The sequence below is a fragment of the Octodon degus genome, unplaced genomic scaffold (genome assembly GCF_000260255.1).
Source record: "Octodon degus isolate 3935 unplaced genomic scaffold, OctDeg1.0 scaffold00089, whole genome shotgun sequence".
Classification (NCBI taxonomy): domain Eukaryota; kingdom Metazoa; phylum Chordata; class Mammalia; order Rodentia; family Octodontidae; genus Octodon; species Octodon degus.
This window is the reverse complement of record NW_004524665.1, coordinates 7,862,314-7,888,101: the sequence shown is the minus strand read 5'-3', so window position 1 is coordinate 7,888,101 and position 25,788 is coordinate 7,862,314. Positions and strand designations below refer to the sequence as shown.

The 25,788-nt window shown below is 37.7% G+C and overlaps 1 protein-coding gene across 1 annotated transcript in view; it reads right to left on the bottom strand.

Moving 5' to 3' along the window:
- Positions 1-25,788, bottom strand: part of Rbm44 (RNA binding motif protein 44) — a 57,555-nt gene that overhangs the window by 23,037 nt on the left and 8,730 nt on the right. The window contains exons 2-9 of the mRNA XM_023722068.1: positions 17,536-17,596; positions 12,799-14,372; positions 12,060-12,115; positions 10,530-10,565; positions 7,684-7,857; positions 6,719-6,902; positions 6,013-6,035; positions 5,806-5,890 (exon numbers count right to left, since the gene is read on the bottom strand). Of these exons, the coding sequence (XP_023577836.1) occupies positions 5,806-5,890; positions 6,013-6,035; positions 6,719-6,902; positions 7,684-7,857; positions 10,530-10,565; positions 12,060-12,115; positions 12,799-14,372; positions 17,536-17,584 (2,181 nt within the window). The 5' untranslated portion in view covers positions 17,585-17,596. The remainder of the gene's footprint in view (positions 1-5,805; positions 5,891-6,012; positions 6,036-6,718; positions 6,903-7,683; positions 7,858-10,529; positions 10,566-12,059; positions 12,116-12,798; positions 14,373-17,535; positions 17,597-25,788) is intronic.

Genomic DNA, 25,788 nt, shown 5'->3' with positions numbered 1-25,788 from the left:
TTTTTTTTTTAAATTTAGCCTTCTAATTTATTTACAAATTGGATTTCTCACATAAGAGAAACCATGTGATATTTAACTTGTGTTTAACTTATTTTACTTAACATTACAGCCTTGAAGGTACATCTATTTTCCTGCAAATGACTAAGTTATTCATGACAGAGTAGTGCTCAGTGCAGAAATTTACATTTTTTTCTTGTTCATCTCCTGATGCCTTTATAGGCAGCCTGACAGACTGAACTATTTGGAGTTGACAGTATAAAACACGGGGATGCACGTAGTCATGTATGTTTTACATTTACCTCTTTGGGACTATTCCTAGGAGGGGAATACCTAATCTCTCTACTGATTTCCACAATGGTACATTTAGTTTACAGGTCCATAAGCAAAGTAGAAGTTTCCTCTTTCTCTGGAGCTTCACCAGTATTATTTGATTTCTTAATAATAGTCATAGTTTCTGGAATGAGGTAAAATCTGTGTTTGGTTTGCTTTTCTCTAACGGGCAGAGACGCTGAATACTTTTGCATGTATTTATTGACCATTTATATTACTTCCTTTGAAAAGTGTCCATTTCAGTTGTTTGTTGAGTGGGTCTTTTATTTTGGGTTATCTAATTTTTTGTTTTAAAAGTATTCTAGATATTAGTCCTTCATCTGAGGAATAACTGCCCTTGTGTTTGCCAGGAAAGCGCTTATTCTACTGAGCCATCTCCACTGCCGTGTTGATTTTTGATGTTGTTATGCAACTAGGGCTGTGTTCAGAAAGTCCTGGTCTATGTTTACGTCTTTGAGACTTTTGTTTTATCTGGCAGTACACGACATGTTTCTACTTTAGATTTCTGCCCCACTTTTATTTAGTACATGGTGAAGGACGTGGGTCTAGATTCAGCCTTCTGCATGTGGACAGTCAGTTTTCTTTTATACCTATCTTCTTCAGGGTTTTTATCATGATATATTGGATTTTGTCAAAGGCCTTTTCTGAATTATCAAAATGGCATGGTTTTTGCCCTTGCTTACATTTATTTATGTGATCTATTCCATTTACAGACTGACACGTGTTGACCATCCCACATGCCAGGGATGAAGCCTACTTGTGATTTGGGATCTTTTTAATGACTTGTAGCACTGTTTGCCAGCATCTCATTAAGGATCTTTCCATCTTTTTAAAAGAGAATGTCCTGTAATTTTGTTGTTGTTGTTGAGTCTTTGTTCTATTTTAGACTCAGATAACACTAGCTTCCAGGAACAAATCTGGCAGTACTCTTTCCCTTTAGAATTCATTAGTGTTTGAGAAGTAATGGTATTAGATCTTCCCTGAACTGCCTATAGAATTCAGAAGTGAATCCATCAGGACCTGGACTTTTAAAAATTGACTGGATTTTATTACTTTAATTTCATTGCCTATAAGTGGACTATTTAAAATTTTTATATATTTTGCTGCAGTTTTTCTAATTTATATGTATCCAACAACCTGTCTATTTTTCTGGATTTATTTTATTCAAGTGATTTGCAAAGTAGTTACTAATAATCTTCTAAACGGCAATGGTGTCTGTTGTGATTTTGCTTGTTTTTTTCTTTTTCTTTTGTCAGTGTCTTGACATGAGGATGAGTCACAGCCATTGCCTGACCAATTTGCTCTCTGTGAAAGCTTGAGAAAATGTTTTTTCTCTCCATGTGACTCTCCTGATTTTGCTTTTTTGGTTTCTAACTACTCTGACAGGACCTTTTCGGTAAGATTTGCTAAGAGGTTTTCTATTATTTACAGATTTTTGATTCACTGATTCTATTCTTTGGTCTCAATTTCATTAATTTCTGCTGATTTTTATAATTTCCTTAATCGTTTTCACTTTGCTTGTTCCTGTTTTCCTAGGAGTTTGTGCATCCCTAGATTATTAAAACTCACTTCTTTTTTCTAATTTGGCCATTCACAGCTGTATACCTCTCTCTTAGGAGTGCTTCCATTATGCCACTGGTTGTGGCATAGTATTGCTTGGCTCTATGAACTCTTAAATTTGTGATTTCTTCGGTGAGCCACTGATTCTTCATGAGTGTACTGTTTATTTTATTTATTTATTTATTTTTTATAAGTACATTTTTTTAAATATATTCCGCTGTTTATTTATTTATTACATTCATTTAGTGTGTGTGTGGCCAGCTCAGCCCACCAGGGGGCGGGGCTGGCTGGCATGTGGTGCTGGGGGATCGAACCGCGGTCCCTGTGCTTTGCCAAGCCCATTCCAAGAAGGTGCTCTAGACCACTGAGCCATCTCTCCAGCCCCAAGTGTACTGTTTAATTTCCATGTTTGCATACCTTTTATGGTTTTGCTATTAATTTCTAGTTTCATTGTACTATCATCTGATAATATGCATGGAATAAGTTTCTTTTTTTGCTGAGACAAGGCCTGGCTATATAGCTGAGGCAGGCACTGAATTCAATATGCAGCTTGGGATGGTTGTGAACTCTGTGAGCCTCTTGCCTTAGCTTTCAGTGATGGGATTAGAGGCATATGCCACCATGCTGGGCTTAAATTCTTTGCATTTATGCTTTATGGGCAAATATGTGGTCTGCTTTGGTGTACATGTGATCTATGTATTGCTGCTAAAAAATGTGCATTCTGCTGTGTGGTGGAACACTGTAGATTATGAATTGTTTGTACAAAACTATGGTTCAGGGCTGGCGAGATAGCTCAGTGGTCTAAAGCACCTGCTTAGGTAAGCTTAGGCAAGCACGCAGGGACCTTGGTTTGATCCCCAGTACCACATGCCATGCCAGCCCCGCCCCCAGGGTGGGCTGAGCTAACCATTAAAAATAAAAAACTAAAGGAAACATCAAAAAAAATTTTAAAAAAACCAAAACTATGGTTCAACTATGATATTAAAAATCTTTTTATTTAGTTAAGTTAAATTAATTTGGTATAGGGTCTCACTACATAGCTCAGATTTGTAGTGATCCTCCTGTCTCAGCCTCTGCAGTGCTGGGATTACAGGTGTGTGCCAGCTACCAAAATGGGCATTTTTAGGCCATATAGCATGTGGTACCAGGGATTGAACCCAGTGCTTGCCAGGCAGGTGCTTAGACTGCCACACCCCCAGCCTCAACTATTTTAATATTCTTAGGTCTAGTTGGTCAATTCGTAACAGTAGAGTATTTGGGTCCTCTGTTACAACTGTACTGATGTTTATATGATCTTTATGTCCAGTAGGGTTTGTTTTATAAAGCTGGGTATGCCAGTGTTCAGTGCAGGTATACTTGTAATTGTTACTTCTTCCTTTTGAATTGTTCCCTTAGCCAAACATGTAGTGACCTTTGCCTCTTATGAGTAGTTCTGGCTTGAAGTCCACTTTGTCTAAAAACAGGATAGCTACTTTTGCTCATTTTGAGGTTCCCAGAGCATGTAATACTTTATATATCCTATGATTTTTGGTCTATGAATTTTGCTTTGGAATTAAAAACGTTTGTCATTTATGGCATACTACTGGATTTTCATGCAGCCTGCCAATAAGTCTTTTGCTGGGGAGTTAAAACTACTCACATATTACTGAGAAGTACTGAATTGTTTCCATCCACTGTATTATTTTCCTGTTGATTTGTTTTATTTTCTGATTAACTGCTCGTTACTAATCATGCATTCATTTCATTTTTGGCCTGTCTCATTCTAGGGTATCTTTGAAAGTTTTTTGGAGTGCTGGTTTGGTCATTAATTGCTTAAGATGCTTTTTATCATAGAAAGACCTTATTTCTCCATCAATTTTTTTAAAAATTTTATTTATTTATGTGTGTGTGTGTGTGTGTGTGTGTGTGTGTGTGTGTGTGGCCAGCTCAGTCCACCAGCGGACAGGGCTGGCTGGCATGTGGTGCTGGGGGTTTGAACCGTGGTCCCTGTGCTTTGCTAAGCTTGTTCTAAGTAGGTGCTTTAGACCACTGAGCCATCTCACCAGCCCCTCTCCATCAATTCTGAAAGACAATTTTGTAGTATAGATCAGTCTAGATTGGAAGGTGTTTTTTTTTTTTTTTTTTTCAGGGCTTAAAACAATTCAACCTCTCTTGGATTTTAAGGTTTGTGTTGAGAAGTTTGCTGTAATTCTAATGGGTTTACCTTTGTAAGTGATTTGTTTCTTCTTTCTAATCACTTTGTGGAAGCAGCCACTTAAAGAACTGAGCTAGGGACAGGCCCCCTTTCTAATCACTTTGAAAATTCTGTTCTTATGCTGGACTTCTGGGATTTTGACTATGATGTGCCATGGAGAATTTCTTTTCTGATTATGGCATTTGCCAAGTTCTAGGTCTTATATCTAGTTTTAAGGCTGTTAAGTCCTGTAGAGAACTGAGGTTTATTTAATTTTTTACTTCTAGTGCAGGAAAACAAACCCAGAGCTTCACTTGTGGCATGCAAGCACTTTAACACTGAGCTACATCTTCTACCCCTGAGATTTCCTTTTTCTAAAAAGTAACTGTTCAACAACAAAATAATTTGATAAGGCAATTTACTTTAATCATTTCTCTTAGTAGAAAAGAATACATCTTAGCTATTTATTTTTGGATTTGGAATTCATTTTAGAGTATTATTTAAGCTCACTTTAGGGATAATGATGGTGGCACACACTTGGGATCCCCACACTCTGGAAGGGGAGGATTGCACATTCATGCCTGTGCTGGACATCTTGGGCACTAGGCAAGATCCTGTCTCAAATTTAAAATGAAAACTGGACTTGGGATGTAGCTCGGGTCCTGGACTCATTCCCTAGTATATATTGCAAAATCCCTCAATAAATAAACAAGTACCAGGGCTGGTAAGATATAGCTCAGTGAACTAAGCACCTGCCTAGGCAAGTACATGGACCAGGGTTCGATCCTCGATACTGCATATCCCACCAGCACCACCACTGGAGCACGCTCAGCTGGTGACCGAGTCTGGGCATGGTGGCACACATCTGTAATCCCAGTCCTGGGGAGGCTGAAAACAGGAGGATCACTATGAGTCTGAGCTGAGTAGTGAGACCCTGTATTAAATATATAAAATTAAAAAACAAAACAAAAAACCAAGTATCTACCTAAGCAATTAAATAAATTACTCTAGGAGCTGGGAGTATATCTCAGTTGTGCTTGCCTAGCATATACAAGATCCTGGGTTTGATGCCCAGCTTATAGAAATTAAGTAAAATAATTCAAATAACAGATCAGCACGAACAGGGACTTTACCTTTCCCATCTATGGCCTCCTCATTTAAAAATGGAACATAATTTATGTTTATATATTATTTCACAATCTACAGTGTTCTTATATCAATTAAACCATCTTTCTTGATTGTCTCCTAACAATTTCTCAGGGTAACAAAAGATATTAAGAAAATCTAAGACATTTAATAAAGAAAGAGAAAACCTCTGCCTTGATAAAAATGAATGGAATACTGTTTTACGTCATGAGATCAAGGTGTAAGTTTTAATTACACTGTAGTCTTAACCACACTGGCTCAGTATGGCAGCAAACTTTCATAGTCTTCCTGGGATACTGCACGTTTATACCTACTGTTAGGGTCAATTATTAACATTAGTTCTATCCTCTGAATCTCCAGGTTTGATGATAAATCATACAATCACTCTAGTCACCAAATATACTGTCAACATTTGTTTGTTCAGGATAGCCTTAAATGACCATTAGTTCCTTTTAATCAGTTATATCCCTCAAATGGGAATATACAAAGTAAACCAGTAAAGATAAAAAGAAGGATGGCAGGGTTTCTGAAAGTTACAATTTACTTAGGCCATAGAATTAAGGCTTTAAACGGAATGAACTTTTAAAAAACCTCACTTGAGAGTGCACGTTTTTTCGCCTTGGAGAGACCTCATCATCAGATGCAGTCTGATTACCTACTTCAGAAACTGCTCCTGAAAAGCTAAAAACAAGCATTTCATTACAGGGTTTATCAATTTTCTGAACAGACACTAAACAAAATTTAAAGTTCACTGAATTAAGCAATTTTTCATAGCAATGAAATTCTAAGATGACATAACTTACACATGTGATTCTTCTTTCATTAGCTGTAAAGAGGACAAAGGAAAAAATTTAGTGTTTTCTTTCAACAAAGCAATAAATCATACTTCCAATGAATAGAAATTAGTAATAATTACCTTAGCTATCTTGCATGTGTGTATATATATGTGTATATATTTTTTCCCCTTTTCTTTTCTCCCTTCCCTCATTCCAGTTTTTTTTTTTTCTTTTAACAGTAAGTAGTTATATTTACTAAAGATCATGGGGTGGTATCAGGAACAGAGAGAATGGTGAAAGGAGAACAAAGGGACCCAGTTGTTCTTTTTTTTTTTTTTTTTTTTTTCTTCAGTACTGAGGATCGAACACAGGACCTTGTGCTTGCCAGGCAAGCACTCATGCTGCTGAGCTGTGTCTCCAGTCCTGCCCAGTTGTTCTTTAACAATTTTTTAAAAATCAATTTGCATGCCTACAGCTGGCAACATGAACACCTACTTGGAAGATAATACGCAGTATAACAACCATTTCCTATCGTTTTGAAATTCTATACAGTTAATATTTTTTAATTCTCTTTAACACAAAAAGGTATTTTCTGCGTAAATGAAGTAAAACTTATTCTTAAAACATATATATGTAGGGGATGAAAACGAATTAAGACGTTCTATGCGCACCAACTCATCACAATGTAACTATGTATCTATACATAAATATGTACAAATAAAAATATACGTACCACAGAAACCAAAGTAGAGAAGGTTGTCAGTAACTTTGATTCTATTGACAAAGGGGGCAGCTCTTCTAATGGTATGCCCTTGAGTATTTTTTTATTTAGATTCATATATTTAACATTTAATTCTTCTAAAATAGACAGCAGTGTTGATTCTAATTCCTTCTTAGCAGAATTACTTTGTAAATTCCTGTTCAAAGTTCATAAAACTAAATTATTAGGGCCTGAGTCATCCATTTAACACTAATATATTATACAGTTAGTTTTAAATCTACTAGATCTTTAAATTTTCTTTTAATGTTGAATAAAAGGGACTACAGTAGATGTATACTTATGGGGCAGTACAAGTAAACACTGATACATAATCTAGAGAGAATATGGTAGACCATCATAAAAAAACCCTAATTTCATCCTTGAACTCTGAAAGTGTAAGGACTTTCTAATCTACTGTTCCCACCACTGCATTATTGCCTATCCATGACATTACTTTTTGAACTCCATTACCCTTAAGATAGTTGACAATCCCCATCACAACCTACTCCTCACTTTGCACTTTAAAATAAAAATCTGCCTTACACTTTTTTTTGCGGAACCGGGGATTGAAGTCAGGCCCTTGCACTTGCCAGGGAAGCGCTTATTCCACTGAGCCATCTCCCTGGCCCCTAAAATAAAAATTAAAGCTGGGTGTGGTGGCGTATACGTATAATCCCAGCACTCAGAAGACTGAGGCAAAGATCATCATGAGTTTGAGGCCAACCTGAACTATATAGCAAGACCCTGTCTGGAAAAAAAGGAAAAAAAAAAAAAAAAGAAGGCTGGGGAGTTAGCTCAGTAGAATAAACACTTGCCTGGCAAGCGCAAGGTCCTGAGTTCAATCCCCTGTACCGAAAAAAACCAAAACAACAAAAAATTCTCAGAATAAACTAGTAATAAATTTGCATGAAAATACAGATTTAAGAGTTTATAAACACCTGTTTAATCCTTTATTTTCCATGACAAATTTGTAAATATCACAACAGTGACGATGGCACATCTGATAGCGAACACTTAAAAGGTATAACTCTGCTTCTATAGCTCTCTGCATTATTCTTTTACAGCGCTTTGAAGGTAGATCCTTCACCATCTCTTCAGAAATTTGAAACTCCCTTTAAAAAATAACAGGAATAGGTAAGATTCCAAACATTTTTCTACTGTAACGATACATTCCACAAGCAGATTTAAAATTTCTTCCGTTTCCCTTTTTTTATACTCAGCATTATTTAATAAAACAGTAAAAGCCACAGAAAAGTATAGGAAATTATAAAACAGTCCACCACTGCGATTTTAACATCTTGCTTTATCTGCTGTAGACCTGTACTTTAAAAGAAAGATCTCTTTGTATTTATTCCCTCAATCCTAGATTTCTCTTCCCATCCTCAAACTGTTTTGTATTCTTCCCACCCAGACTCTTACATTTTTATTTTTCCATTTATCTGTACATGCAGACAGATTTAACAGTGAAATGTACCTTTTAGTTTAAATTAAGATATTGCAAACCTGCTTGTATAGTCATATATTTCATTAACATTTACTTATAAATCTGATGCTTTGTTTTTATTTTTTTAAACACTAGCTTTTGTTTACTGAATGCCTCAAATTGCTAATACTTAGTAAGTATGAGATCCCATGGATGTACTTTTTAAAATATATTTTAATTAAAAAATTTTTCATCATATTCTGTAGGGACTTAAAGTTTAACATACCAATACTTGATGAAAAATGCCTGTTTCATGTTATGCCTAAGATGTTTGATATTCAGATAGATAGTGAGGTTAAGCTTAACAGCCTAGGTTGTATGGTAATAACAAACTTCTCTTCTGGAGGGTTAACAACCTAAGTTTGCAGACCAAAATTAGAGAAAAAGGAGGCCTGCAAGGAAAGCCAACACTTAGGCCCTAGTTTTCCAAGGTCAATTAAGACTCAGGACATATGAGAACTTGTACTGTAAAGTCATGTAACTCGGTAGTGTCCCAAATTTTCTGATCAAGGAGATTATGGAGCCAAAGCGGAAAGTGATCAATGATGTAGAGTGTGCCTAAGGAGAGTCACATAGAGAGAAAACATTCTTTCAGGCTTTCACAGACAGCACATTGGCCAAGCAATGGTCATGACTCATCCACATGGCTGACACTGACAAAGGATCCATAAACTGAGGTACAGGGTCTCAGGATAAATCCTGAGGGGATTTGACTGACCTTATCAGATCCAAAAGCTACAATTCTTGTTAATAGGTCTTGCTTTATCTTGGTCTTAACCATCCAGCAGAAAAGTATAAAAACAAAGTTTAAGAAATAAAGCCAACACCAAACCAAAACAAACAAACAAAAAGAAATAAAGCCATGTTGTTATGTTGAGCTGTAGGGGACTCAGGTCAACAACTTCTGACATTGCCAGTCAAGTGGAAGACCCAATACTATTATGGACTACTGGACTATTTTGGAATATCACACACCTGTAATATTTTGAACTAAACAAAAAAAAAAGGGATACAGATGAATGACCATTTTATAACTGTGTATTCAAAATGGTTAGGATATATAGTTACATTCCCTAAATTCAATGAATAGAGGGATTTTTTCTAATAGTGTTTGTAAATAGAGTATCACGTCTGCATCTTGTATAATAACCACTAGGAAGAGTATGCAATGTGTTAATTATTGAAACTGTCCTACCAATTTGATTTGAAACTGTCTCACTGTTACTTGTTTCTCAATAAAATTATGGGGGAAAAAAAGTATACCCATTTCCCTCTTGAGGTTAAATCACTTCTTACTAAAGATGAAGGCGCTGCAGGGAGAAGTAACAGTTTCACAAAACAAGGGTATCAGGAGTTGGAGACAGATTCTTTCTGAGTCAAAGAAGTATACAATTTACGAATTGTACTTTTTTTTTTTTTTAACCCAAGAAGAATTTCAAAGCCGCCGGGGAGATGGCTCAGTGGATTAAGTGCTTCCCTGGCAAGTGCAAGGGCCTGAGTTCAATCCCCGATTCGGAAAAAAAAAAAAAAAAAAAGAATTTCAAGTTAAGGTAATGGCGTCATCCATCTGGAATGAACAGATTTTGTTTTCAACCTGAATCAAGGTTTGATTGTGATCTTTTTAAAGTTATAAACATTCCAGGATGAAATTGTTAACTATATTACCTTCAACAGAAAATAGGTAATTTGTATTTCTTAATAATTCAGGGTCACTAATACAAGCAAATATTTTGCTGTGGTAGTACACAAAAATTCAAAAGACTTTTGAGGGGAGGTTTATTTTATTTTATTTTTTTAGGGGAGGTTATTTTTTGTTTTTGGTGCCAAGGACCAAACCCAGGGCTTTCAGCTTGCTAGGCAAGCATTCTACTGCTGAGCCAAATCCCTAGCCACCCCCAGAACTTTTGAGTGTTAAACTTTTAGAAGTATGTACTTGGGGCTGGGGAGATGGCTCAGTGGAATAAGCGCTTCCCTGGCAAGCGCCAGGACCTGAGTTCAATCCCTGGTTCCACCAAAAAAAAAAAAAAAAAAAAAAAAAAAAGTATGTACTTGTTACTGGTTGCAACTGCTAGCTGTTCTGGAAACCAACTCTTCTATTTAAGTTTACAGAGTTGGAATACTAGATTTTTATTTATTTATTTATTTTTGTGGTACCAGGGATTGAACTCAGGGCCTTGTGCTTGCCAGGGACACACTTGTCAGGGAAGGCTTGTTCTACTGAGCTATCTCCCTGGCCCCTGGAAGACTAGATTAAACATTACCAAATAGGGTGGGGCTATAGCTTAATAGTACAGGATTTGCCTAGCATGAGGAAGGATCTGAGTTGGATCTTCAACACTACAAAAGAACAAGACTAAAAACATGTATTTTTAAAATATTCTTCAAATAAATAAACATTTGGAGAATAAATAATAAATGAGGGCTGGTGAGATGGCTCAGTGGTCTAAAGCACCTACTTAGAACAAGCTAAGCTAAGCAAAGCACATGGACCGCGGTTCAATCCCCCACCAGCACATGCCAGCCAGCCCCGCCCCCTGGTGGGCTGAGCTGGCCACACACACACACACACACACAAATAAATAAATAAAATTAAAAAAAAAAAGAAGAATAAATGAGGGGCCAGCCAGATAGCTCAGCGGACTAAAGTGCCTACTTAGGACTTAGGCAGATGCAGGGGCCAGGATTTGATCCCTGGTGGACCATGCTGCCCTCCCACCCCAGGCACGCTGAGATGGCGATTGACACTGGGTGTACTGGTGTGCCTATAATTTCAGTGTTTGGGACGCTGAAAACAGGACAATCATTACGAGTCCTATCTGTGTAGTGAGACCTTATACACCCTGTACTAAATACATAAAAATAAAGAAAAAAATGACTTCAGAGCATGGTAATTAACTTGGCTCTTCAGATACTTCCTGCTGTCTCTCTCCCCTTTCACTTCTTGGTTCTCCATAATGTTTTAAGTAAGTACAAAGTAAAATGATATATTGAATTAAAATAAAATTACTTTAGTAAATGTCACTACACTTCAAGCATAAAACTTTCTAAAGGTGTCATTTTGTTTTGGTCTACTGGGGAATCAAAAGCAAGAACAAAAAAATCAGTATACATTTTGTTTGAATAAGTAAAGATTCCACAAAACTGAAGGAATTATTGAGACTAGTCTCTCAAGTAAAAAGTTTTAATAAACTGTACTGTTTCAATAGTCATTGTAAGAAAAATCACTGAAGACAATTGCTTTTCTTCTTTTCTAATGTAGTTCAGTGTCTACAGGGTCTTACTACACAGATCAGACTCCTAGTGATCTTCCTGTTTTTAGCTGCCCAAGAGCTGGGATTATAGGCGTGTACCACCACACCCAGTCTCCATCGTCTCAGCATGCTCTGGGGGCAGGGCTGGCATGGCACACTGGGGATTGAACCCCGGCTCCTGTATCTGCTGCCTAAACAGGTGCTTTAATTTGTAGAGCTATCTGGCTGGCCCTTGAACCAGATAATTTCTTAATGTTCCTTTTTTTGATCTCAGAGATAGGGAACACTTAAAAGGTGTATCTCTACAGTGCTATAGTGTCTCTAAATCCCTGGGTTAGGTGTGCATTGTAGGCTTTTATAACATGAACATCCACAGGTACAGATGACCTAGCCATCAAAAGTAGACTAGGAAGCTTTGTAATTCTTACAGGAGTGCTGTAGTGTCTCTAAATGCCTGCTGCACTAGCTTCCCAGCCTAATGTTCCTTTTAGCTATTATTATATGGTTAAACATGTTACACACAAAACAAATAATATCAAGGTTTTGCATGTACATCTGCAAGATTATACATCTGACTTACCTTTCAAGACATTTCTTTAAGTCTGTGTTATCACATGTTTTTAATTCCAGGAAAACCTAAATTTTAAAGTAACCCATTAATATTTGACAAATACATCTTAAATGATCTTTTTTTTTTTTTTTTTAACATTGCTAGGGATCAAACCTAGGGTCTTACACATGCTAGGCAAGCAATCTACCACTGAGCTATTTCTAGTCCACAACACATGGAGTTTCAAACTAATAAAATGCAAAACTAAATTTTAAAAGGACTGTGAGACAGTAGCTGCCACCTCAAGATAGAGGTTGGTGGCAATCTATCCTCCTTTCCTTATCCAGCATTGTCTTTCAAAGGCTTCAATACAATCAACCAAATACAATTACACTAATATATACTTTATAAAGTAAAATAATTTTTTGAGACAGTCTTGCTATACAGTTCAGGCTGATCTTGAACTCACTATGTAGTCCAGGGTGCCTTTACAGGGAACTCGAGTTAATCTTCCTATCTCCTCCCAAGTGCTGAGATTACAGGCATGTACCATCACACCCAGACTATAGTGAGACCCTGAACACACACACACCCCCCAAAACAAAAAACACCTGGCCTAAAGTAATTCTTTTTTTTTTTTTGTACTGGGAATTGAACTTACAACCTTGTGCTTGCCAGGCAGGCACTATGCTCCTGAGCCATACCCCAGACCCCTAAAGTAATTTTAGAAAGTAAAAGAAATTTTCATTATTCATCACAGTGATTTTACCTTAGTTTGGAAATTTCCATCAGGTCTTTTACTGTCATTAGAGAGCGATTTTCCTGATCCTTTTGCTGCAGCCACTGATCCATTTGCACAGTCTTGACCATATGACCAATTGGTGTTACAAGTCATACTTTGTCTTTCACTTTGCCATTTGCTCGGCCATCTTTTATTCATCATTGTTATGTCAGTGTTGCTTGATGTAGATACTACAGTAGGCCTTGCATTTGTTGCTCTGCTGGTTGTGAAACAAGCCCTAAAATCTGTGCTAACATCCACTGTCTGATGAACTGCGACTGTACAATTTGCTGCATCTATCACTGATTTAGAGTTTGTTTCTTTCAAAGAGTATGTTTTATTCATATTTTTGCCATTTATAGCCTTTAGGGAGCTATGCTCTTTGATTCCCTGATCTTTTACAGCAATCCTTGGTGGTGCTTCAGAAAAGCTTGAGGCTGCATTAGGTGTGCTTTGTAGGCTTTTATAACGTGAACACCCACAGGTACAGATGACCGAGTCATCAAAAGTAGAGGACCAGAAAGTATGGCAATTCTTACAGGAGCACTGTAGTGCCTCTGAAGTTTTGTCTTGGGGCAATGTGCTAGAATTTTCAAGATGCTGTGAGATTCTGCTCTTAACAGTTCCATTTCCACAAAAATCCTCACTTTCAAAAATTGTATATTTCATTTCTTTATTAGTGTACATTTTGGTTTTTAGTGTTTTTTGAGGGTTCAAGTAATCATTCTTAGACTGAGATTCATTCTCAAGAGAATTGCTTCTCTGTACAATGTTATCAAATACTGTGGGATACATTAAATTAGTCTCTTGTTCCTTACACTTTTCATGCTTTGATTCATAATACTCTTTTAACAGATCGCAATTCTGAACACTGGAGACACAGGGTATATATTCTTCTGCAAAAACATTAAGTGAATCTGAAGAGATAACAGAACTATTTTCCAATTTAATGTGATTTTCTTCTAGGCTGATTTCATAACCTGAATTTCTTAATTCAACAACTTCCAAATTAGACGTACTTAATGTCTTTGCTTGGACAAAAGACAGATGGTTAGTTATATATTCTTGTTCCTCTGCACTGTGATATTCTTGCTGTGAGTCTTCATCTATACCACACTTGTGCACTTCTTCTGCAGTTTCTTCAGAATCATCATCTGAAATCTTAGAAATTCTGTCCAAGGCAACAGTCCTATTGCCTTGAGGTTCCAAAATATCAAAAAATACTTCGTCTCCTTTTTCCACTTCAGGATATAATTCTGAATTTAAATTAGTAATGTTTTCACTCTTCAGTTGTGACTCTGAACGATATATAGAGTATGTTTCATTCAAACAAGCATCGTCAATACTGTCTTCAAACTCGCTTGACTGAGAGTGAGCACTCTGTATGTTAGTGGCTTGATGTTCTGAAAAAGATGATTCTAATAAACTTGTTGTGCTATTATTTCTGACTTCTTTGTCATTAGCTCCTTGCTCTAGTGCCAAGGAACCATAGTTGTCATAAGGATATGTTGGTTTGACTTCATTGACACTATTGGAAGATTTCTTAAAAATAGAAGATATATCTGACAAAAAATAAATATTAACATAAACATTTCAGAATATGAACAGAAAGATCCTATATATAAGATTTTATAAAGATCACTACCTGGTCCAAGATATTCTCAATGCAGAAATACTTTTTACATTATGCATGTGTAATATAAATGCAAATTCCCTCTATGGTAGCTGCTATAAATTAAAGTATGCTCCCTACAATGGATGTTACAGAGATGGAGACTTTAGAGGTAATTAGGTTTGATAAGAGTATGAGAGCAGGACCTTAGGATGGGATTGGTGTCCTTATAAGAGACACAGAGAGCTACTTTCCCTTTTGCTCATGCAAGGATATAGAATGTAGTTATCTGTAAGATAGCAAGAAGGCTGGGGAGATAGCTCAGTAGAATAAGTGCTTGCCTGGCAAGTTCAAGGTCATGAGTTCAATCCCCAGTACCACACACACACACACACACACAAAGATAGCAAGAAATACCTCAGAGAACCTGACCATATTTGTACCAATTCCCAGAACTCTGAGTAAATAAACTTGTTAGGCAGCTCAGTCAATGGCACTTTGTATAGCAACCTGAGCTAATACACTAACCAAGATTTTTTTCAATGGCCAACTTTTCTATTTGTAGGGTAGCCACTCTGTTTGAGAGGGCTAATAAAACTTTTTTCTAATAAAAGTTATTTAGGAAACCTTTGAGTGTATCCCAACCTCAGGCATTATATAAACAAAAGTAAAGTAGACACAGGTGCTGCCTCAAATCCTCATGCTTTCACAAGGGTCAAAGATAAACATACACAAATATAATACAGGTAAACCAAAGTACTGACATAGATGTATTGCTATAGCAGGTAAATTTGATAAGAAAGGAGAAACAGACTGCAGAGAAAAGTACATGTAAAATTATTTGAAACAAAATAGACAAAACTATCTTAGGCAAATCCAGCAGCTAGTACAGTTAGCTATGTGAAAGAACAGGACATTTTAGGGAATTGCAGGCCAGCCTTCTAGGAGTAAAAAACCCTCTAACAGTGTGACAGGAGTGCCGGCCAAATAGCTCAGCGGATTAAAGTGCCTTCAAGTAGGCACAGGGGCCAGGGGTTCAATCCCTAGGCCTGCTGTGCCAGCCCTGCTTCCTGGTGCACTAAGACTGGGTATGGTGGCATGCGCCTATAATCCCAGTCTTGGGAGGCTGGAAAGAGGTGGATCACTCTGAGTTCGATCTAGTAGTGAGACCCCGAACACCCTGTAGACCTTTCCCTAAAAAAAAAAAAAAGTAAAAAAAGTGTGACAGGAACTCTTGACTGAAAAGGGCTTTTATGATATGCTAAGGAGTCTGGCTCTTTAAGGCAAGGCTTCTAAAGAGTAAGCAGGTGACTGGAACTGGGCTGCAGACAGCTAAGGCAATAAGGAGAATCAGGCTTTAGGAAGGTGAGTGAAGGCCAGGGGCCAAGAGCAGAGGAGGGAGTACAGTGAGGCAGGTGTAGAAGTGCCACAAGTGACATCTTGGCGGCAGATTAGAATTGGCAGCAAGGTGAAGAGAAAGAGCAGTAGTTTTCATTTTTTAACTAAGACCACAACTAGAAATGCATTTTGTATCATGACTCAGTGGGCACATACACAAATGAAAAATTTTATAAGACAATCATTGCACTATGTGCAACGTATTTTAATTCATTTAAAAAATTCCTCATGACCAGCTAAACTGATCTCATGCCTTATCAACTGGCCATTACATGCTTGAATATCACTGTATGATAATGCTGATTTTAACTTGGGACTGACTATAGTTGAATGAAAATATTCAGAGCTATTAAATAGGGACTTCGTGAAGAGTAGGTTTAGAACATGAAGATGAAAAGCAAGATGGAAAAGGAGCAAGATGGAGTCTGGCTTGGGAAAGGGGAATTTGAGGTTAGTAATAAAATATCCAGATGTCAATGTCTAGTAAGATCTTATAAATACAGGTCTATGGGTAAAAGACTATATCGGAGTTCTTCATATATTCTGAATACTAGTTCTTTGGCTTTGATACTTACATGTGAATCAGTTTATTGCTTATTTTTAAACTTTTCTTCCCAGTACTGGGGGTCAAACCTGTCTTCCGTATCCAAGAAAAGCACTATACTCCTCAACTATATTTCCAGCCCGTTTGTTTTCAGATAGCATTCCTTAAGTCGCTCAGGTGGCCTGAAACTTACAACCTTCCTATCTCAGCTTCCCTAGTAGCTAGGATTACAGGCATACACCTGGTTCTCTTTAAATTTTTGTGGTATATTGTCATACCAAAGCCTTTAAGAAAATAGATCAGTCGCTACAACTTTTGGATTTTGCACCTTTGGCCTTCCCTATATATAATTATAAAAATATTCACCTACAATTTATTCTCTTAGCTTTTTAAATAGTGTATAGAATTAATTTTTCTTTCTACCATAAGGTAGGAATCTAACTTGACTTTTTTCTAAAATGCATGGCCACATGCTACCCTGCCCACTGTTTTGAGTTTGCTATCCTGTAATTTGGATCTGGAAGAGCTTTCAAGGCTCATGTGTTGAAGGAGTGGTCCCTAGCTGGCAGCACTACTGGGAGACGGTAGAAACTTCGGAGATGGCCTGGTCAGAGGAACTGGCTTGTGGAGCTGTGCCTGGGAAGGGCATACCTTGTCTCTGGCCCCTTGTTCTTTCCTTTTCCTGGCTGCTATAAGGTTAGCAGTTCTGCTCCACCACATCTTTCCACCATGATCCTTTGCATTACCATATGCCCAAATGATGAGGCCTAGAGGTGAACCTCTAAAACCATGAGGACAATAAACCTTTTCCTGGTTGAATCTGTTTAACTCAGAGGTTTAATCACAGTGGTGAAGAGCAGATCAACATCTTTAAGTAGCATCTTTATTGTATTCTGAAATCTTTCTGCTTCTGTTTCATACTTTTCTATGGGCCTATTTCTGTTTATTATCCTATTATCTTTTTGTACAACAGTATAATATTGCTTTATGATACCATCATAAGATATTTATATCTGGTAGGTTTTATTTCCAGTATTTTACATTTGCTTGTCTAGATTAAAAATGTCTTAGGTACCTATTTTTGAAGACTATTTTAAACTGTCTACCACAATTACATTTAGCATCTAACATCTCTCTCCACCCAAACAAGACAACAGGCCTGGACTCTCACCTCTGTTTCCTCCATTGCTGTAACAGCCTTTACCAGAAGCTGTCTCCATCAGTGCAGTAGCCTGCATCATTAAAGGATGAATATTCTAGAAAAGGTATAAATATTGAACTATTATTATACTTGCACTATATTAAAACTATTAGAAATTGGAGAGGAGTTTAACACATTAGTAGTTACAGTCAAGAATTCTAATATCAGGGGCCAGAGAGATATTTCAGCAGCATAAGCACCTGCCCGGCAAGTACAAGGTCCCAAATTTGATTGCCAGTACTATAAAAAAAAAAAAAAAGAATTATAATATCAGAGGTCCAACCATAAAGCTGGCAGAACATCTGAAACGCTTTAAAAATCATGAATTGATAGCTAAATGTAAACAAGCATGACAATCTTTTTTAAAAAATCTATTTATTTGGTACAGGGTCTCACTACACAGTTCAGACTTGTAGTGATCCTCCTGTCTTAGCTTCCCCAGTGCTAGGATTACAAGTGTGCACCACCACACCCAGTTTTGGTGACCAGTACGGTGCATTCGAGCTGGGATTCCAGGGCTCGTACAGCAAGCAATACTGGGGATCAAACTCAGGCCTTTGAGCTTGCCAGGCAGGCACTTTAGACCACTGAGCTATCTCCCCAGCCAAGACAATTTTAAGACTTTGAAGAAAAAACTTTTAAAAGCCAGGAAAGAAACAATCTTAACAGACAGTAATGTGACTCCTATGCAGTTATTTCCAAAAGAACTTAAAAACTTACTAAAAATCAAAGATATGGTGCACTCATATAATGTAGAGCATCTTTTAGTAATAAAAGGAAACTATCAATACATGTTACTTAAGAGGCTTTCAGATTTTGGAACATTAGCACAAACTTTATCAGTTGAACATCCATAATCCAAACTTTCACAATGTTCTCAAGTCTAAAAAGGTTTTGAGCATTTGAGATTTGGATTAGGGATGCTGTCTGTATTGTCTATTGTTTTCTTGTTCATGATATAATTTTAAGTTCCTGGCTTTTATTTGATTATATGCCACATATCTGATAAATTGTGTACATAAATAACCTAACTGAAGTATGATGTTATCTCCTCTCAAAGAGAATTTTTAGGGCTGGGGATTTAGCTCAGAGTAGAACACTTGCCTAGCAAGATTGTTTGGTCCTCAGTACCAAACACAAAAAATGAGCCTCAACTAAAAAAGACAAAACAAACAAACAAATTAAAAAAAAAAAAAACAAAAAACCAAAGAGAGAGAATTTTTTTGTTTGCTGTTGTTGGGTGTTATAGGGAACTAGTAATCTGGAATCCCTTTATCCCAAGTAGTATCTGATATTTTTCTAGGTCCCCCCAGAGGTTTGTAAAAGGGCTGGTTTACTTGAATTCTAGGGAATAGCCTTGGGATCCTAAGCATACTAGAGGAGACAGCTTACCAAGTTCCCATTTTTGATGCAGAAAGACTTTTGTTCTACCCTCCTTAGGCTTTCCAAAACAAACCTATCATTTCTTCCAGTTTAGAAGATCTTTTTGGGGTAAAAGTTGCTCTACTGCTAGGCTTACTTCTTGGGGATTCCATCCTTTCCCAAACTAGGATCTTGCAATTCTTTTATCTCATTAGTTCCTACGTACTTTTTTTTTTTTTTTTTTTTTTCCGGAACCAGGGATTGATCTCAGGCCCTTGTGCTTGCCACGGAAGCATTTATTCCACTGAGCCATCTCCCCAGCCCCTTCCTACGTACTTTTACCTTAAATATTATTTAAGGGTTTTTTTTTGGCTGGCTCAGAATGCCTTCAGGGCATGTTTGACTGCCTGGAGTTGTAGGGATCAAACCGCAGCAACCTGAGGCTGACTGCTTTGTTGAAGCAGCTACTTAAACAATTGAGCTAAGGGGCAGGCACCTTAAATATTACTTAAATTGCTAAATTATTAAATTGTCCTCAATGGATACATGACCTAAATTATGTACACTAGCATTACCCTTAATTTTAAAATTTAAATGTAGTTATTATGTGACATCAGTGAAATTAATTTAAGGACAAACTACCACCAAAATGTTATAGAGTTTATTAGTTTATCACATAGATGAACACAAGTTTTAGGGAATTTAATAAAAAGGTATCTTTATAGCTTTACAATGCTGAGAAATATTCTTTAAAAATGCAGGTATGTGGACACAGAACTTCAACTTTTTTCTGCCCTCCCCCCATCTCCCACCATATTTTCACAAGTCCTTGCCTGACATCTATTTCTGAGCAGGGCACTTGGAACAGAGATGTGCATATTTTTTAAATCATTCATTTATATTTGGTATAGGGTCTCACTATGCAGCTTGGACTCAAATTGATCCTGTCTCAGCCTCCCCGGCACTGGGATTACAGGCATGTGCCACCACACCCAGTTTCAGTGGTTGGCATGGCATGTGGTACTAGGGATCAAACCTGGGTCCTTGTTCTTGCTAAGCAGGTGCTTAGCCCACCCAGCTATCTCCCCAGAGATGTGCATATTTTAAGGTTACAATATAGACTAGCCCCATGAGCTTTAACTAGACACACATCAGTATTTGACACATTTCAAGGGGATCCTGGACAGTTTTCTGGACTTTTGTCAGCATAACTGCTGTAGCTTTTCTGAGCTTTCATCTCTATTTCAACTCAGATCTCTGTCTTGCTTGGCACCCTTACTCCATGGTAAGCAGTGTGCCTCCAAGCAGGAAGTCTGGCTATCACAGTGCTCAGGCTACGTATTTCCTTTTTTCCCCCACAGAACTCACAGTTCTACATTACTCATTGTCCAGTGTCACAAAACAGTCATTTCACACACAGAACCTAGCTTTTAAATTGCTTAATGGCACCGCAGCATATCCAATGTCATCTGTTACTCCATCATGGTCACAAGCCTAAATATGCTAAGTATGTTATAGAACTATACAGAATAAAAATAATTTATAAAAAGGAAACTCTCAGGTCAGGGAGATAGCTCAGTTGCATATATACCTGCCTGGCAAGCACAAGGTTCTGAGTTTGATCCTTGGTACCAAAAAAAAAAAAAAAAAAGTCTCTTAGTATTTGGAAATTAACATATTTGTAAAATAATCCACGGGTGAAATATATCACAATGGTGATTAAGAAAAATTTCAAACTCAATGGTTCTGAAAATACCACATATTACTGGGCGTTGTGTACACTTATAATCCAAATTCTCTAGGAAGCTAAGGCAGAAAGACTGCAAGTTTAAGCCCAGCCTGGGCAACTCTGTAAAAGCATGTCTCAAAAGATAAAGACTAGGATATAGCTCAGTATGAAGGCCCTGGGTTCAATTCCTGGTACCGCCTCAAAGAAAAGAAAAAAAGCACATAGGTAATTTGTGATTTGTAGCTGTGAAATACATAGCTTTACATGCTTCTATTATAAAGCTTACATTATATAATATTATAAAGCTTATATTGCAACCAATGACTTAAGGGCCTATACTTTTTTTTTTTTTTTTGAGTTAGGGTTATGCTATGCAGTGCAGGATAGCCTTCAGCTCACTTTGTAGCCCAGGCTGGTCTTGAACTCGCAATGATCCTCCTGCCTCAGCTCACTGAGTACTGGTATTATAGGCATGTGTCATCACACTTGGCCTAAGAGTCTATTTTGAAAAACTACAAAAAGTAGAATAAATTAAACCTCAAGAAAGTAGGGCAGAAATAATACAGTAAATGAGACAAAAACATAAATAACAGATGCAAAAAACAAAACTGCTTATTGAGTGTAGGCTGGTGCAGCAGCTGCTGAAATCAGAGTGGCAATTCTTCGAAAAACTAGGATGTGCAGTCCCAGTTGACCCAGCTATTCCCCTTCTGGGTGTCTTTCCAGAAGAAATAAAAGCATCATATCACAGAGATATATATGCACCCATGTTTATGGTGGCACAGTTTGTAATACTTAAATTTTGGAAGTAACTCATGCCCATCAACCAATGAATGAATTAAAAAAGATGTGATTTTTAACGTAATGAAGTATTACTCAGCCATAAAGATAAAATTGAAACCTTTATAGTTAAATGATGAACTTTATCTTTTTTTGGGAGGAACTGGGGATTGAACTCAGGCCCTTGAACTTCCCAGGCAAGTGCTTATTCTACTGAGCTATCTCCCTGGCCCCAAACCTTATGTTCTTATTTAAATATTTTGAGTTTCTTACACCAGAAAGACAATACAATATTTATACCTGTATAAATGTACAACAGACATGGTGAAACAGAAATTTTTCAAAAGGAAAAGAGAGATGGGAAGGGAAAGAAAAAATAAGAAGGATAAAATGAAAACTGAGCTCTGTGAATGGGAAGGGAGTTTGAAAAGGGGATGGGAATGGAGGAAAAATAAAAGGAAATCAAGACACATCAGATACACAAATTCCTTGTAATGAATGTATACCTAAATTGTACTGATAAATTTAAATTAAGAATACGTATACAATTTATAAGCCAGATACACTGGCCCACATCTATAATCTATTACTTTAGAAGTGAGGCTAGAGAATCAGGAGTTTGAGCCCAGCATGGGCCAACCAGGGAGCCTCTGTCTAAAATCAAACCTTTCACAAAACAAAAAAAAAAAAAAAAAAAAGAAATATAAATGTATAAATACTTCTCAAGACTTATCTAGGGCTGGCCACATAGCTCAGTGGATTAAAGTACCTGCTCAGGCAGACATAGGGGCCAGGAGTTTGATCCCTGGGCCTGCCCTGCCGGCCCTACCCTGGGGTGCGATGAGATGCCAGAGACTGGGCATGGCAGCATAATCCCAGCATTTGGGAGGCTGTAAACAGGAGGATCACTACAGTGAGATCCTGTACACCCTGTCCAAAAAAAAAAAAAAAGAGCACAGTCCGCCCTCTGAGTGAGAACTTCCGCCGCACCTTGGGCCTGCTCCATATCCGACCAACTCCCCTGGGAGTGTTGGGGGAGAGCTTCTGCTCTGTCCTGCGCCCGCCCACCGCTCCAAGCCTAGGCCCGCTGCCTGAGAGAGGACTTTCCCCGTGCGTTCTCTGGTCCTCCCCCGCCTGGCCAGACCCAGCACAGCCCATCTTGTGAGTGAGAACTTCCGCCACATTCCTGGGAGTCCTGCAGACCCACCAAAGCACAGCACTGGTGAGTGTGTGGAACAGCTTCTGCGTTCTCTTGCCCCTGCTCCTCATACCTCTTCAGACCCAGACCAGACCTGGCATACAGGCTTGAGGTAAAACCCTGCAGCTAAAGTCCCTGCAGTGAGACTAGGGTCAAAACCACACAGCTGATCCAGGAACAGATCATCTTACCAGAGGGGTACAGCAGGCCCACCTCCAAGAGCAACAACAATAAGGAGCTGAGCACAGTAGCCAGACCCAAGTCAGGCACAACTGCATGACCTAGAACCTGGTATATCAGTACCCAAATTTCATTAAGTGATAAAGACATAATTGCACCAAAGGTCAGAGGTCAGTGCTATACAAAATGATAAAGACAAGGAACAAAATGCAATCTCAGGCCTTGAGCCTACCCATAACAAGTGCAGAGGACACTAGCTCAGCTGAAATAAATGAATCAATAATGTCAGAAGTAAATAAACAACAGCAGAGAGATATAGAGGAACTCAGAGCAGAATTAATTTCTGGAACAAACAAACAAAAAAACCCCAAAACTCTGAATTCATAGCATCTGAACTTAAGAATCATATGCAGAAACATATGGAGGAAACACAATGCCCACCCAGAACAAATGCAGTGGACACTAGCTTAACTGAAATATATGAATTGTTAGTGTTGGAAGTAAATAAGCAACTGCAGAAAGGTTTAAACGAACTCAAACCAGGATTAGTGTCTGAAATGAAAAAAGAAATCTCTCAATTCATAGCACCTGAACTAAAGAATCAAATACAGAAATATAAAGAAGAAACCCAATCTGTAAAAAACTCTGCAGTAAAAGAATTAATAACTGCTTCTAAAGAAGACATTGATAAAAAAAATACAGGAGATTAAAAAAGATGGATTCCTTGAATGAGCAATATAGGAAAGAAATAGATGACATGAAGCAGAGTCAAAGAGATGAGAAGAACTTAAAATTTCAATCACAAGCCTGCAAAAATCATTTGAGTGAAAGTGAAGATAGTTTCAGATCTTGAAGACACTGAGCCTGGGCCTAGCTCAGTCCTTTAAGTGGCTGTTTAAACAAAGCTGTCAGCCTCAGGTGGCTGGAGTTCGAACCTCACAACTCGCCCGCTGGCCAACGTGCCCTGAAGGCATGCGAGGAACAAAAAAAAAAAATCCTTATTCCATTTTGGGGGCCCGCCCATTAGCTCAGTTGTTTAAGTGCCTGCTTAAAGGAGGCAGTCAGTTTCTTTGAGCGGTGGTTCCATTCCCACATACTCAAGGCAACCCAGACCAGCGCTGCTGCAGGTCAATGGGGAGCTACAAAAAAAAAAAAAAACTTCTGCATTGAAGACACTGGTGCAGTTAGTGAAAAGGTAAGAAAAGATCTTTTAAAAACAAGGACGCAGGAAAAAATAATTCATCACCTGTAAGACGATGTAAAGATGAACAATGTGGGGCCAGGGAGATGGCTCAGTGGAATACGTGCTTCCCTGGCAAGCGCAAGGACCTGAGTTCAATCCCCAGTTCCAAAAAAGAAAAAAAAAAAAAAAAGGAAAGATGAACAATGTGAGACTAACAGGCATCAGTGAGAATGAAGGAGTCAATACAAATGATATAAAAAGAATATGGGCAGAAGTAATAGCAGAAAACTTCCCAAATCTAAGGAAACAATCTGGTACTCAGGTAACCAAAGCATACAGAACTCCAAAATAACTTCAACCCAATTAAAAACACACAGAGACATATAATAGTCAAGATCCCAGAAATCCAACACAAGAATATCATATTGAAAGCCACTAGAGAAAAGAAGCAGATCACATTCAAAGGAAAACCCATCAGAATTTACGGCCAACTTTTCTTCACAAACTATGAAGGCAAGAAGAGCATGGAACACTATGTCAAGTCCTCTATGAAAACAAATTCCAACCCAGACTATTATTCCCTGTAAAAATCTTGTTCAAGTTTGATGGAGAAGTGAAATACTTCCATGACAAAGAACAACTAAAGAATTTCATGATGACAAAACCAACCCTACACAGACTACTGAAAGATGTTCTAGAGAGGGACCAAAATGATCAGAACTCCACCAACAAGAACAGAAGAAACCCACTAAATAGGGCAAACAAACACAGGAGAAAAAAAGTTAAAAAACAGCATTTAAATAACATGTCAATCGGGGCTGGGGAGATATCCCAGTAGAATAAGCGCTTGCCTGGCAAGCACAAAGGCCTGAGTTCAATCCCCGGTTCCACAAAAATAAATAAATAAATAACATGTCAATCATAAGTCAACACATCTCAATTATAACCATCAATGTAAATGGACTCAATTCACCAATTATGAGAAATAGATTGGTACAGTGGATTAGGAAACAAAACCCAACAATATGCTGTATACAAGAAACACATTTAACTCATAAAGAAACTCACAGGCTGAAAGTCAAAGGATGGAAAACAATACTACATGCCCCAGCACTTCAGAAAAAAGCAGGGGTAGCAGTCTTGATCTCAGACAGTCTCAACTTCAAACCAAGAATGATCAAATGAAATAAAGAAGGCCACTATATACTAGTTAGAGGAAAAATTCAAGAGGAAGAAATAACAATCATAAAGATGTATGCACCAAACACAGGAGCACCCAACTATATAGGGAAAACCTTAACAGACATGAAAAATCTAATATCCAATACAACAGTCTTAACAGGAGACCTTAACACCCCCTTCTCCCAAAAAGACAGATCAACCAGACAAAAAATTAGCAAAGTAGCACAACTGAACCAGAGCTTGGAACAAATGGCCTTGGTAGACATATACAGAGTGTTTCACCCAACCACAGCAGAATACACATTTCTTTCAGCTGCACATGGATCATTTTCTAAAATAGACCACATACTAGTACATAGGTCATGCTTAAGTATATGCAAGAAAACAGCAATTATCCCATGTACATTATCTGACCACAGTGCAATGAAACTGGAAATAAACGACAAAAGGAACCAGAAAACTCTCCTAAATACATGGAAATTAAACAACACCCTACTCAGCAATCAATGGTTTACAGATGAAATTAAACAAGAAATTCAACAATATCTACAATTCAATGAAAATTCATCCACAACTTATCGGAATTTATGGGATGTGATGAAAGCAGTT